The sequence below is a fragment of the Ctenocephalides felis genome, unplaced genomic scaffold (assembly GCF_003426905.1).
Source record: "Ctenocephalides felis isolate EL2017-DRISC unplaced genomic scaffold, ASM342690v1 CF-g0.4_SCAFFOLD_03571, whole genome shotgun sequence".
NCBI classification, from domain to species: domain Eukaryota; kingdom Metazoa; phylum Arthropoda; class Insecta; order Siphonaptera; family Pulicidae; genus Ctenocephalides; species Ctenocephalides felis.
The window spans coordinates 44,633,627-44,648,513 of NW_020539725.1; the positions used below are offsets into that span (position 1 = coordinate 44,633,627).

The window sequence follows — 14,887 nt, forward strand, 5'->3', positions numbered from 1 at the left end:
ATAACCAGGCCCTATTATCTCAGTACAAAATCCGCGTTCACAACGCGTAGTTCCAGTCACGACCGCTAGGCGCAAATTTGGCGCTAGTGAGCCGATGACAAGTTTGACAGGTTAGTAATTCACGAGCAATATGTACCAGAAATGTCAAAATTTTGTTTTGATTCTTATTGTGATTGTTGTGTTTACAAGTGTTTTATAATTGTTTATACGGTTTTATTTGTGATTCAAACAAAATCTATAACTCTTAAATGAAGAGGATATAAAGCAATTGTTAAAAGCAGTGTATATATAAAAATTTAATCACAATACATTTTGGGAGCAAGCTAGGGGCTCTTTTATAAGAAAAGCAGGCTCTTCTAACTTTTCAGAATTGTATTAAACTTTGGAGGCTCTTAAAATATATGGAAAAGCATAAATAGACTAGACTTTACATTTTTTAGGAACGCCACTGAGTTAATGAACGAAATCCAATTGCCGTGCAAGATGATAAAATAAGTTAATTTAATGCAGCAGTTTTTTGAATATTCAAGATAAAATCAAGAGCCATTTAGCATGACTGGATTTTTCGCAAAGAATGTGCTGAAAAGTGACAAATCTTACTTGAATGATTATTAGTTAATAAAGTAATGCACAGACACTATAATTTAAACATGATGTTTTGTGTTCACAACATTATTGGTAGTGAATAATGAATGATTATCCACTTGAAGGCAGGAATCCTGTAATTCGTTAATCTTTTTATTTTTCCCTTTTTTTAAATAAATATGTTTGTTGCAACATATTGCTATTTACTTTGATATCTATTTTAATATATGTATTATTGTTTGGTATGTTTTGTTATTGTATAACAATGTCAATATAAGACTATTGTAATGCAAAATTTAAATACAAATAAATTATTTTTAAAATTGACAATTTTCTTTTATTTCTAATTTTGGCGCTTTAATTTGAATGCATTTTGGAGCACGAGGCTGCCGAGCGACATGCGATTAAAGCGCCATCACCCAATATTGCGGTCGTGACTTTCCCTAGCTCTCTGAACGCAAATACCGCGAGAGAGAAACGTCTATATTAGTATATTGTCTAGGGCCATAACCTGAGTGTCAAAAGTACACTTTTTATTTGTGTTATTTATAAAACGTGATTTTGTACTTGTGTCGACAATTATACATATTGCTTTAAAAGGCCAAGGAATTTATTGATGTAATTGCCTTCTTCCTGTTTTGACATATCATTTACCAATCAGCTGTTAACCTATATTTTAAGACTCCAGCAGATGACAATAAATTTTCACGAATTCAAAAAATAATGGGAGGAAAATGACATACTCTATGATAAAGTATTAATGTACGAAAAGAAAAGTTCGTGAATTATCCATAGATAATTAACAATGTTAGATGGCAATATACACCAAACTAAAAGACAGCAAGATATCTTCAAAAAATGTTTATATTAATAAATATTTAAAATGAATAGTACCTTCTGAAATAATGTGGAATGTATTTGGTCTTACATCATTTGACCCATTGAGCCAGTTTTCAGAAATGTGGTATCAAATATTTCTGTGGTCGTTAATTTCATCTATAGTTGTTCATGTATTTGCTGCTCTATTGCATTTATTACACTAAGGAAGCATCAGTTTGGCAAGTTTTTTTCAATATTTATTCTTTTGATGGGAAAATATCTCCAATCACTTCTGGCGTGGTGAGCAGTGCAGTGATTGCTTTTGTCCACCGTACATCTTGTCTACAAATGTCACCTATATATGCCATGTTTTGGGGCGTAGGGCAAACTGTTGTTTCAATTTGTGTTGGATTTACTAGGATATTAGCAACTTTATAATTATGTTATGTGATATTATGCATTTTGCAATTAACAAATTGTATTTCAAATTTAATCTATTTAAATAAGACATAATTTTGTATATATAATGTTATTTTAGCAATCAAAAAGTTTTGTGTATATAAGTTTAAAATTAAAAGCTAGTTTAATTATACTTGTTTATTATGCTTATATTTTCAGAAATACTATATAAGGAAAAATGATATAGTTGTTGGTCTTATTCTCAAGCACAAATAATTCCTGCATTAATAAATGACAAAACTTCTCTGCATTCATGTATATAAAAAAAACATTTACATTACAAGATCTGCATCAAAGTGATTTATCTTTCTTTTTGTTAAGTGGATAAGAAATGTTCCTTAAAGAGAATGTTGGAATCTGATTGGATGTAAATAATAGGTCTAATTTGCACAAATTATTTTGAGTTAGTTACTAAAGAATATTCAGTATATTATTAGTGCAAAATAAAGAAACTAGACAAACATTAATATTAAAATAAAAAATATAAATAATTGAATTAAACTGTAACCAGTAGATTCTTTACATGACTTATTTTGAAACTGTTGTAAAACTTATTTATGGTCACTATGTACATAAACTTATAATCTTATCTTATTAACATTGTAATTAATAAACAAAAAGTTACGTTAACAGCAAGAAATTACTTTCCCTCTGTGATTAAATTTGTAAAATGAGGATAAATTCCTATTAGTTTCCCATAATTTAGCGCTTAAATCCACACATGCCCGTATTTCTTTGAAGTCTCCTCCTGTCTGTAGGATACTGAACATGATCAGACATAAACTAGCCACACCTTGAAATGTTATCTAAAATTTAGATAAATTATTAAGTATTAGAAAACCTGATGAATGCTTCAATATTAACTAAAACAATTAGTTAATATTTAAACAGTAAAGCAAGTTGGAAATCTTAAATATAAATGTATAGTGTATTGTATAATTATTGTAGTGGTCCATCGTAGAGAGCCAATAGAAAATACTAATTTGAAACTCTTACTCAGAAAGTGCATAAATACATTTATTTGTTTCGTGACTTTTACATGTTTAATGTTACTGGTAGTAACGAGTACATCATGCTTAACATTTTCACATACAATAACATATTGTATACAATATGTCATTTAATTTATACTCACATCGAACGGCAAGCCGGTAAATTCTACATCCATATTTCTTAAAAACGTTCGATCTAAAAGACAATATATATGAAATAGCACAATCAATTAATAACAAATTTTAATTATTAAACTCACGCTGAGCTGCTGAGATAGCTGTATGAAATAGCATTACAAAGCCTATGAATAATAAGATTTTATAAAGTAATTTTGACATTTTACTGACAATTTAAAATAACGCTAAATAAATTAATTTTTTATTTGACAGCGCTAAGCATGAATCGGCCAAATTAAGTGAGGTTATGATTGATTATGATGACAATCTAGCTGCTGTCACAGCAGAGACGACAGTAGCGCCAGACGACGGGTTCTAAAACCTATTTGTCGCACACGGGAAACGTTCAAAAATTATAAAAAAATCTACTTTTCACTTTTTAAACCCGATAATGCTATATAGTATAATTTTCATATTTTAATAAAAATTTTAAAATATCCGATGAATAATAGGTTTGCTTTAAAAATAACAGTGAAATATAAAATTATATACTATAATATACTATATATACTATAATTTTCATATTTTAATTAAAATTTTAAAATATGTATTTTATACGTATTTATAGTATATAATTCTATATTTCACTGTTATTTTTAAAGCAAACCTATTATTTATTGGATATTTTGAAATTTTAATTCATTAGGTACCTAATGAATAATAGGTTTGCTATAAAAATAACAAAAAACTATAATATTATATACTATAAATACTACATTTATTCTATATATACTATATATACTAATAATTTTCATATTTCAATTAAAATTTTAAAATATTAATGAATAATAGGTTTACAATAAAAATAACAGTAAATTATAAAATTATATACTGTAATAAACTATAGTTATACTATAATGTACTGTAATTTTCATATTTTAATTAAAATTTTAAAATATCTAATGAATAATAGGTTTGCTATAAAAATAACAGTAAAATATAAGATAAATTAAATATAAATGCCTATGTTTTATATTAGCAATAAAAAAATAATTTGTAAACAGAAGTGATTTTTGATGACAATTTAAGTCCCAGAAACAGAATATACTATATATACTATAATACATATACTCTTCTTGTATCTATGCATATACTTACGTAATACAAAGTCAATACAAACCATTATGAAGATGATATTTACAAAAGTATAAAAATAAGTTATTTATGAAGAATATTTGCACTCACTACCATATAATCCACAATTTAAAGATGATTTGAGTTTATTATGATTTTATATAAAAACTTTAATAATTAATACAATCGGTATGTTAATAATTATATTTAATTTAATACTTATATATTTGAAAGATCCGAATTGAGGATCTTGAATGTTTCAGAGGATCTATTTTGATGTCATTGTACCTGATGATGACCCATATCTGTAATTAAGAGGCCTCAATTAATTAAAGGAATTACTATTTAAAATAGTAAAAATTAATTATTGTTTAGATTTTATTTCAGTTGAGAACAGCAAACGTCCAATATCTGATATCGTTGCAGTTCATCATCGAAAATAATAAAAATAGCAAACGTACAATTTATAATATCGTTGCAAAAATATAATGAAAACAGCAAACGCCCAATTTATAATATTATTGCCTTAAAAATAATAAAAAAGCAGCAAACGTCCAATTTATAATATCGTTGCCAAAAATATAATAGAAGCAGCAAACGTCCAATATATAATATCGTTGCCAAAAATATAATATAAATAGCAAACGTCCAATTTATAACATCGTTGCCAAAAATATAATAAGAGCAGCAAACGTCCAATTTATAATATCGTTGCCATAAAAATAATAAGAGCAGCAAACGTCCAATTTGTGATATCGTTGCCAAAAATAATAAAAAATGGCAAACGTCCAATTTATAATATCGTTGCCAAAAATATAATAAGAGCAGCAACGTCCAATTTGTAATATCGTTGCCAAAAATAAAAAATGGCAAACGTCCAATTTATAATATCGTTGCCAAGAATATAATAAAAACAGCAAACGTCCAATTTATAATATCGTTGCCAAAAAAATTATATTTGTACCTGATAATGTCCATCACTGATGAAGATTCTAAATTGAGGACCTCGGATGTTCCAGAAGATCTATTTGGATATCATTGTTCCTGATGAATGCCCATATCTGTAATTAAAAGAGTCTTCGATTAATTAAAGAAATTACTATTTAAAATAGTAAAAAAATATTGTTTAGATTTTATTTTAGTTGAGAACAGCAAACGCCCAATTTATAATATCATTGCTGTTCATCTTTAAAAATAATAATAGCAGCAAACGTCCAATTTGTAATGTCGTTGCCAAAAATATAATAAGAGCAGCAAACGTCCAATTAATAATATCGTTGCCAAAAATATAATATAAATAGCAAACGTCCAAACTATAATCGTTGCCAAAAATAATGGAAATAGCAAACGTCCAATTTATAATATCGTTGCATTAAAAATAATAAAAAATAGCAAACGTCCAAATTATGATATCGTTGCCAAAAATATAATGAAAGCAGCAAACGTCCAATATCTAATATCGTTGAAAAATATAATATAAATAGCAAACGTCCAAATTATGATATCGTTGCCAAAAATATAATAAAAACAGCAAACGTCCAATTTATAATATCGTTGCCATAAAAATAATAAGAGCAGCAAACGTCCAATTTGTAATATAAATGCCAAAAATAATAAAAAATGGCAAACGTCCAATTTATGATATCGTTGTCAAGAATATAATAAAACAGCAAACGTCCAATTTATAATATCGTTGCCAAAAAAATTATATTTGTACCTGATAATGTCCATCACTGATGAAGATTCTAAATTGAGGACCTCGGATGTTCCAGAAGATCCATTAGGATATCATTGTTCCTGATGAATGCCCATATCTGTAATTAAAAGAGACCTCAATTAATTTATGTCATTACTATTTAAAATAGTAATAAAATTAATTATTGTTTAGATTCTATTTCAGTTGAGAACAGCAATCGACCAATTTATAATATCGTTGCCGAAAATATAATAAAACCAGCAAACGTCCAATTTATAATATAGTTGCCTTTAAAATGATAAAAGCAGCAAACGTTCAATTTATAATATCGTTGCCAAAAATAATAAAAAATGGCAAACGTCCAATTTATAATATCGTTGCTAAAAATATAATAAAAACAGCAAACGTCCAATTTATAATATCGTTGCCAAAAATATAATAAAAACAGCAAACGTCCAATTTATAATATCGTTGCCAAAACTAATAAAAAATGGCAAACGTCCAATTTATAATATCGTTGCCAAAAATATAATAAAAAACAGCAAACGTCCAATTTATATTATCGTTGCCTTAAAAATAATAAAAATAGCAAACGTCCAATTAATAATATAGTTGCCAAATACATAAAAAAATATAGCAAACGTCCAATTTATAATATCGTTGCTAAAAATATAATAAAAACAGCAAACGTCCAATTTATAATATCGTTGCCAAAAATATAATAAAAAATAGCAAACGTCCAATTTATAATATCGTTGCTACATTCACCGTGAAATTAAAATATCAATAGAAATAAGAATAGATCTTTTAACAATGTATGTAATTTTTGTTCAAAAGAATTTATGATAATAAAAAAAATATGACAGAATTTTCTTCAAAAGGAAGGTTGATTAGTATTTTTCAAAAAATTACAAATAATTTCAAATTTTCAAACAAAATTGTATTCAGCTCGTGATATTGATGTATCATTACAGATACAATTGTATTGCTGAAATTGAAATGAAAACTTTCGTTAGTTGACAGTTGATAGCCGCCATTTTCTTTCGGTACAACACCAAAAAACTTGAGTTTGCTTTTTCGCAAAAAAAAACTATACAGAACCATTTTTTAATGTAAATAGATACACTGGATCGAAATGTATCGAATTTTAAGTAATAATACGTCGTGGAAACGACTGTTTTGTCTAAAACAGAACAAAACCACCAGTTGTGGCTATGGCCGCCATCTTGGATTTTCCAAAACCACAAATTTTAAATCGCAAAAAAATGCTAAAATCTCGATAAATAATGACAAAAAGTGCAATAATATTAAATAAACCTATACATATTTATCGTAAATCAGCAAATAAAGCACGCATACGACATTTTAAAACACGCAAAACTTCGTTGGCATCTGAACCAGACGGCGTCACTTGTGGTGTTTAAAATGCAATAATTGTGCAAAATAATACAATATAGAAGAACTTACCTTTTTTTAAATGCTCGTTGTACACTGGAACACACTTTTAAGACACTGATTTGTATTAAAATAATAATATTTACTTATTTGTTGCACTGCACTGCGCGGAGATGTTAACAGTTCGGATGCTGACGCGCTAATGAGCTGCGAGCTGATTAGTAGCTAATTTAATAGCTGTTGCACGGATTCAAAATGGCGGATGCGGATGCTGAGCAAAACATTCCTTGAAGGAACACATAAAGCTCGTTCGATATTTCGGTTTAAATCAGGCTATATGGGCGAGGTGATTTGATGAATATAATAAACCGAGTTAAAACTCAATCCCGCACCCTTTTAAGCACTTTTCCTTCAGTAATTAAACATCACAACAGCAAGTGGAATTGTTTAGGGATTACTACAGCAACAAATAATTTTTAAGCTAATTATTAAAACCACACACTGATACTAGCTGAAAAAAACTTAAAATAAATCATGGATATCAATTATTAAACAACAAACCGCGTATTGTACTAATTAATTAAGAAAATTTCAAAGTAAATCCACTTGTTGACAATCAAATCATAACCGCAAATACAAACACTAGTTTTACAAGCACAAAAATGTTAAAAAACGTTGGTAAACTTATAACTGATGCATCACTTCAATAATGCATATCGCATTATTATCTTATATAATCTATAAATTATATTAATAAATATAAAAATAAATAAACACATTTTTTCAATATTTTTTGGTTTGAAATGACAACAAAAACAATGTGAAGTACACCAAAATTTTTGCAGTGTCACCAACACAAAAAGTAATTTAAATTTTTGCACAATATATATTTAATTAAATACACGTTGAATATATTAATTGTAATTTAAACACGTATTGCCTAAATACTCCAGAACTAATAATAATATATAAAAAGATATATTTTAAGTTTTTAGGCAAATTCCTTCTCTCTTATGTCAAACCTGTACCAACGTCCATTTTATGTCAAACCTGTACCAACGTAAATGCAAGAAGTTCTATTTGTGTTTACTGAGTACAAAAACATAAAAACCTAATACATCAATACAATAGGTATGTTAATAAATTATTTAAAAACTTACAAGTATATAGTATACAATAGTTTTTCCGTAGTTTTTATGTGCATAGCAACAAACATATGTGCACACATAAGTTTCTCTATTTTTACACAGGAACAGATTTTTCTATTTTTTTGTTTCTTTATTTTTACATACAAGAACAAATATATTGAATTTATAACGAAATTATGATTATTTAGGTTTTAGATGAAGATATTATGTACAAAATGAGATGTAAAAATTAGTGTTATATATATATATATATATATATATATATATTATGCTTATTTATCTATGATACTAATAATATAAGTGTAAGTTGGGCATTGTAAGTTGTAGTATGGTTGTAGTCACTCTTCTTTTATCTATGGTTGTAGTCGTTGTAGTTGTAAGACGTTAGACATATATCGATATTTTAATTGATATCGCTATGTCTTGCTATGCCTAAAATATATTTTTTTAATTAATTATTCAAGCTATCTAATTATAAGCATACTTATTGAATATCGTAGCTCCCTTATAATTCTTAGATAATCAATGTTAATATAAAAAAGGCTACTTGCGCCGATAGCTTCGTTTCCATACATATGGTTCTCGAATATCGACCCAATATTGTCATTTTCGTTCTTTTGAAGCGGGGAGAAAATTGACACTTCTATTTTAAAAAATGAATGTCGCAACTTCATGTTTGTGTAATTAGTACAGTGATTAGATGATTTGTGACAAATAATAATTTATTTATCAAAGTAGAAGATCAGAATTGGCCGACGTAATAAATACAAAGTCTACAAATAGAGCTTGGATATAAAATTTACCCAATTTCACCACGTCGAATACTTGTGAGAAAAAGAGATTATTTGTTACTTATATTTTATTGTTATCTTAAATGAATGAGGTTATATGTTTTAAATGATTAGAAACCTACATTTGGCTTTATTAAATAAATTTTAAATTACATTTTTATATTTACATTTAAAATGTTCATTTAGAAATATGGTAATAACATATAAAAACCTTTTTTCAAAATGTAAAGAAGAAATGAAAATGTAAAGCAGTATTAAATTTTCTACTTAGCACCAATCATTTTTGAAATATGACTTTAGTGTAGTAATTGTCCATGCGTAACATAAAATTACATGATTTATATGTTTACTAACTTTTATGTTTGTTTTCAGGTATACTTGTGATTGATTTGTAGCTAGTTATCACTATCTTTGTATAATAAAATGTTTAAAGTACCGCCACTTGTTTTGCCAGCGGCAACAAATCACACTTCTACTGTGATTTTCCTTCATGGATTAGGCGACACTGGTAATGGCTGGGCGGCAGCCATGAGTGAAATTAAGCCTCCTCATACCAAAGTCATATTACCTACTGCTCCAACTATTCCAGTAACAATAAATGCTGGTGCTAAAATGCCTTCATGGTTTGACTTACATGGATTGAATCCTAATACACCAGAAGATGAAACGGGTTTAAATGCATCCACTGAAAAAATTCACTCTTTAATAGACAAGGAAGTTGCATCAGGAATTCCTTCTAATCGTATTGTTCTAGGAGGATTTTCACAGGGCGGAGGTTTGGCTTTATATGCTGGTTTACGTTGCACCAAATCTCTGGGTGGCATAGTAGCATTATCATGTTGGCTACCTATGTTCAGAAACTTTCCTGATCCAAACCTGAAGTGTTCACCAGACGTTCCAATTTTTATGTGTCATGGTGATTGTGATCCTGTTGTTCCATACAAATGGGGTCAAGCATCTCATAAAGTTTTGAGAAACTTTATGAATAATTGTGAATTCCATACTTATCCGGGACTTATGCATTCTTCTAATCAAACCGAGCTGAATGATATAAAATCATTTCTCGATCGAATTTTACATGCTTAATAATGCTAATGAGTTTTAAAATTATTTCTAGAAAGTACTTTTAGTTACTGTATCACCAATCCTAAATAATGTACTAATATACATAAACTATATTATTCAATATATATTATGTGCTTTTTAAAACTGGTTGAATTCAACAAATAGTTGTTTGCACTATTATATTAATTATTTTATTGTATCTTAATTTATCTTAGCAATTAAAAAAGTTGGATATAAACCAGCTGTATATACATCTCTGCCTGTTTTTAAATCAGTAGAAAATTATGTATTTCATTAAAAGTATTGACAATATATAGTGCATATCCTTAAGATCAAAAAATTAGTCCTAAGATGAGAACACTAAATTTGAATTTCTCAATGTTTAAGTAATTTAGTTTCATATTGTAATAATATGGATAAAAAAGTCAGTTTCTTTAAGTAATAATTATATGTATAATGTGTTATTCAATGATTATAGAGTAATAAATCAATTTAATGAGAATTTTGCATATACTTGTACATAAATAAATTTTCATTACCACGTACTGAATCCTAAATTAGAAGCTAAAAGTCATCTTTAATTTGAATTTTACAGAGTTAAATATAATATATATATATATATATATATATTATATATATATATATATAACTGTACCTATATATATATATTGAGAAATTAGTTAACTTTACAGTTGTTATAAAAGTGTGAGGTGTGACATACACATCAAAAAATAACCGAAAAAATTCCAATATTCCTTCTTTTTTTCTGTGTATTTCAGGAGATTTTATACATAGATAAAAAAAGAGTAATTTTATGCTTATTGAAAGAGCTATTAGTTTCTTATATTTTTAACGGTTTTGATTTCAAAGCATAAAATAAGTGAACGTCATGGCTTAACTTGAATTCGGGATCTCATCATACAATTACTGTTTCATTCTTGTTTTTAAAAAACAACAGTTTGGCTATTATTGAATTACACAATCAGGTAATTATTGAATTAAATTTTATACTTGACTATCTATGAATGAATGCAATTATTGCGTTCAAGTCTTGGTTGTTGTTAGAGGTCAGCACCATTATTTTGCCTGAACACATGTCATGAAGTTTGTCAAAATGTTAAGCGCTCTTTTTAGCCAAGACAATATAATTATAAGCTTTTTAGTGTTTAGCAACTAGACAATGTAATATTTCACACAGGCTTTCAGCCCCTGCACAATATAATCATGCCTAGTGTTAAGTTCTTAATATTAGTTTATTAAATATGTGAAATGTGAAATATTATTAGTTACTATAAACCGATTTAAGTATTCAGTTATAAGAAATGTCAAAATATAACAGCATAATTGATATATCTTCGGATGAAGATATAACATTTGATTTAAAAAATGATGAATGTAAAGAAAAATCAAAACAGAAAAAGTTAAATGATTTTTTTGATTTTTCACCTGAGCGTAAAATAACTGTACCTGATACTGATTCTTCAAACAGCCCAAAAAACAATTCTTATCAAGATGACGGTTGGGAAAAGAAGTTTATGGTAAATATAAAGCATATATAATATTTTAATACACTTAAAACATATTATGTTTATTGAAAAATAGCCCATAGTTTAGTAATTATTAACCAAATATTTATTTTTATTTCAACAAAAGTAATTGTATTAATAAAATAATAGATAATTATATTTGAATCATTGTTCTTATGGTTTTGTAAACATTGCTTAATATTAAAGATTGCTTATATTTTATAAGTACATGTTTTGACAGAACATGTTATGTATATTTTCTTCTAAGTTTATTCAGATCTTCATATTCGTTTCATTATTAAATATTAATTATAATAAAAATTAATTTTTTTTAAATTGTAAAGAATCAGTTTGGTTCAATGCCATTATATAATTGATATTATTTATGTTATCTTGGTAAAAATTAAATTTTAATTTATAAATTAATTTACGCACACTTATCTGGAGTTCCACCTATATTTGTTTAAAAAATTGTATATATGTATTATTTCTATTTTTGATAATTTATTCTTTTTAGCCTATTAGTCCAGAAAATAAGAAAACATCTCCTAAAGATGAACTCGATCATTCTATATTAAATATGGATTTTTATGATTCAGCAAATAGAGATCAAACTCTTCAGATTATATCAAATTCGCCAAATAAAAAGGACATTATAAAAACAGAAGACAAATCACTAGATAATTTAAGAACTTTAGTTCATAATAAACTTGGTATAAACATTGAAGGTTCAGATGAATCAGATATTTTACTGTCAAAAATCAAAGATATTGTTGAGATATATGACAGTACACGAGTAGGTCTAAATTATGATTATTTTTATTACATAGTCGATATATCCTAAAAATTAAATCACTTGAAATATTTTAGAAATCTAAAGCGGAGCTTGAGGGAAACATGAATAATCTGAAAAAAATGTATATCGAAATTCTGGAATTTTTATGCATCATTTTTAGACAAGGTTCCATTTAAAGTACTGTGTGAATTACCAGGCTTCAATGAAAATCTTTTTAAGAGTGCAGAACTTTTAAAACATAAACTCAAATTAGAATTAAATTTATTGCAAAGTAAGATCAATAATTAGAGCAAGATAAAAGATCCGCCACATGTGATAAGGAGTTTTTAGGCAATTCGAATACACTCAGTAATAAGGAAAAAAATAAGGAAGGACATTTAGAATGTAGTGCCAGTTTTAAAATCACAATCATCTAACATTGATCTTATGGTTGAAAAAATTATTATTACAAAAACATAATTAATGATAGCTTGGATAGTTTCCTCAATTACATGTGATAAAAATAGTGATAAATCAAATCATAAAGTATTTAAATTTAAATCACCTGCCATAAAATCTCGATCCAAAATTATTTATGATATGATAAATGATATTGATCAAACACAGATCAACAGAACAACGACAACAGAAATTACTAGTACTGATGAACCATTTGAGGTAATTTAATATTTAAGTTTAGTTAAATTATGACTTCGAATAAATTTGTTTTACATCTTACAGACTGACGAACAGGAAGAAAAACAAACAAACTATAACATGCTTAGAAGTAACAGCTTAGTATCTTCAGGTAAATACCTAAACTTACTATAGAATACCCTATAATTTACATGAAATTTTAGATACACTTGAATTCCCAAACTCCAATCACAAGATTTTGTGAAATTTATATGTTGTTGATATTTGCATAATGTTATTATTTATATTCCAGGAGTAGAAAAAAATAGCAGTACTAGATCTCAATTCACCAATGAAAATAATTTAAATTATGAGCAAGCTCCAGAAAAGAAATCACAGTTTACATTCAAATCTTCTTCAAATATTATTGAAACTAAAAAAACAGAAAACCATTCAAAATCTGAAGATGTTTTTAACTTATATGATGAAAATGAGACTGAATCATAGGTAAATTTATTTTTGGAACACAAACGTCATATTTTGATAAGAGTACATGTAGCAACTTTTCTTTTGTTTTATTTTGTAAAACCATATTTTTAGGTAATGTTTTTGATGCAGAATTAGATGATGATGGATGGCAAACATACAATCCTAAGGACTTTTGAAATTTGAAAATCAATGCAAACCTAGAAAGAGTTCACCAAAACAAATTAACAGAGTTTTCACCTAAAAGAGTTCACCAAAACAAATAACAGAGTTTTCAAATAAATCAAATGCCCAAATTTCAAGAAACAATGAAGATCAAAAAAATGGGTTAGGTAAATTTAGACAGGGAATAGAAACGATGCTTGCACAGGTAAATTCTATAATGTTATATTTGTCTGAGTATATACTAATATTATATATAGCCTAAATGTATAATTAGATAGGCAGATTAGTTTTTGGAATTAGAAATAAAAGCTCTTATATTAAATATTTAACTTTTAAATGATGAATATGAAAAGCGCATTCAATGTCTACTAACAAACTGATATCTGATAGTGCATGTTTTTTTTAAAATTTCATTTAATTTTATTTTTATTGTAGGAGAATTTGACAACAATTATGATCACACTAAGGAAATGATGATTGCTTTTAAAGAAATATTTGGTCTTAAATCATTCAGGACAAATCAAAGCAGGTCATAAACGCTGTCTTGTTAGGGCCATGATTGCTTCGTCTTAATGCCACACGGTAATTTGATCCTTATCTGAATAACTAAAATATGGTTGAGGTATATGGTTAAATACAATAATTAAAATATAAATTCTGAAGTATTATTTAAATGATTTTTTGTTCCAATAGTTTTATAATTATTGAACTTATTTATCTATTCAGTCTAAGAATATTTATCTTTATTTTAAAGGCGGAGGAAAGTCTTTATGCTACCAGCTGCCAGCTTTGTTGAAACAAGGTGTTACTGTTGTGATATCTCCATTAAAATCCTTGATATTGGATCAAGTCAATAAGATGGACACTCTGGATGTAAGTAGTGGACTGACTGAAACTTTTTTAGATTTATAAGAGTGTTAAGTAAATTTACTACAATTAATTTGCAGTATATAATAATATCTCTTTTTATAGATACCTGCTGATCATATTCTGGTGATGTTTCAATAAACATTGTAATAGAATTTATGATGACATGAAGTCTTCAGATCCAAAAATTAAATTTGCTATATATTACTCCAGAAAAAATAGTATCTTCCA

General features: G+C 27.1%; 5 protein-coding genes across 7 annotated transcripts in view; 4 read left to right on the forward strand and 1 right to left on the reverse strand.

Annotated features, from left to right (window-relative positions):
• LOC113386825 (acyl-protein thioesterase 1-like) overlaps nucleotides 1–10,275 on the forward strand; it is an 87,764-nt gene extending 77,489 nt beyond the window's left edge. For 2 of the 3 annotated variants that reach the window (XM_026624588.1, XM_026624587.1), the window contains exon 2: nucleotides 9,509–10,275. In XM_026624588.1, the coding sequence (XP_026480373.1) occupies nucleotides 9,560–10,222 (663 nt within the window). In that variant the 5' untranslated portion in view covers nucleotides 9,509–9,559 and the 3' untranslated portion in view covers nucleotides 10,223–10,275. Of the gene's footprint in view, nucleotides 1–8,804; nucleotides 9,173–9,508 lie in introns of those variants that run through there. The other variant, XM_026624586.1, reaches the window with a different exon arrangement.
• On the forward strand, nucleotides 1,491–1,842 carry LOC113386114 (transmembrane protein 170A). Its single transcript, XM_026623920.1, is given in 3 exon segments — nucleotides 1,491–1,605; nucleotides 1,608–1,676; nucleotides 1,679–1,842. Coding segments are annotated over 3 exon segments (348 nt in total).
• LOC113386826 (membrane magnesium transporter 1-like) lies at nucleotides 2,412–3,266 on the reverse strand. Its single transcript, XM_026624589.1, has 3 exons — nucleotides 3,116–3,266; nucleotides 2,999–3,051; nucleotides 2,412–2,669 (listed from the first exon to the last, which is right to left on the reverse strand). The coding sequence occupies exons 1-3, from the start codon at nucleotides 3,192–3,194 to the stop codon at nucleotides 2,490–2,492; spliced, it is 312 nt and encodes a 103-aa protein (XP_026480374.1). The 5' UTR covers nucleotides 3,195–3,266; the 3' UTR covers nucleotides 2,412–2,489.
• Nucleotides 10,276–11,523: 1,248 nt separating the features above from the next.
• On the forward strand, nucleotides 11,524–12,699 carry LOC113386116. Its single transcript, XM_026623921.1, has 3 exons — nucleotides 11,524–11,739; nucleotides 12,245–12,523; nucleotides 12,598–12,699. Exons 1-3 carry the CDS (start codon nucleotides 11,524–11,526, stop codon nucleotides 12,697–12,699), a joined length of 597 nt encoding a protein of 198 aa, XP_026479706.1.
• Nucleotides 12,700–12,985: 286 nt separating this feature from the next.
• LOC113386117 lies at nucleotides 12,986–13,645 on the forward strand. Its single transcript, XM_026623922.1, has 3 exons — nucleotides 12,986–13,180; nucleotides 13,244–13,310; nucleotides 13,452–13,645. The coding sequence occupies exons 1-3, from the start codon at nucleotides 12,986–12,988 to the stop codon at nucleotides 13,643–13,645; spliced, it is 456 nt and encodes a 151-aa protein (XP_026479707.1).
• The last annotated feature ends 1,242 nt before the right edge of the window (nucleotides 13,646–14,887 follow it).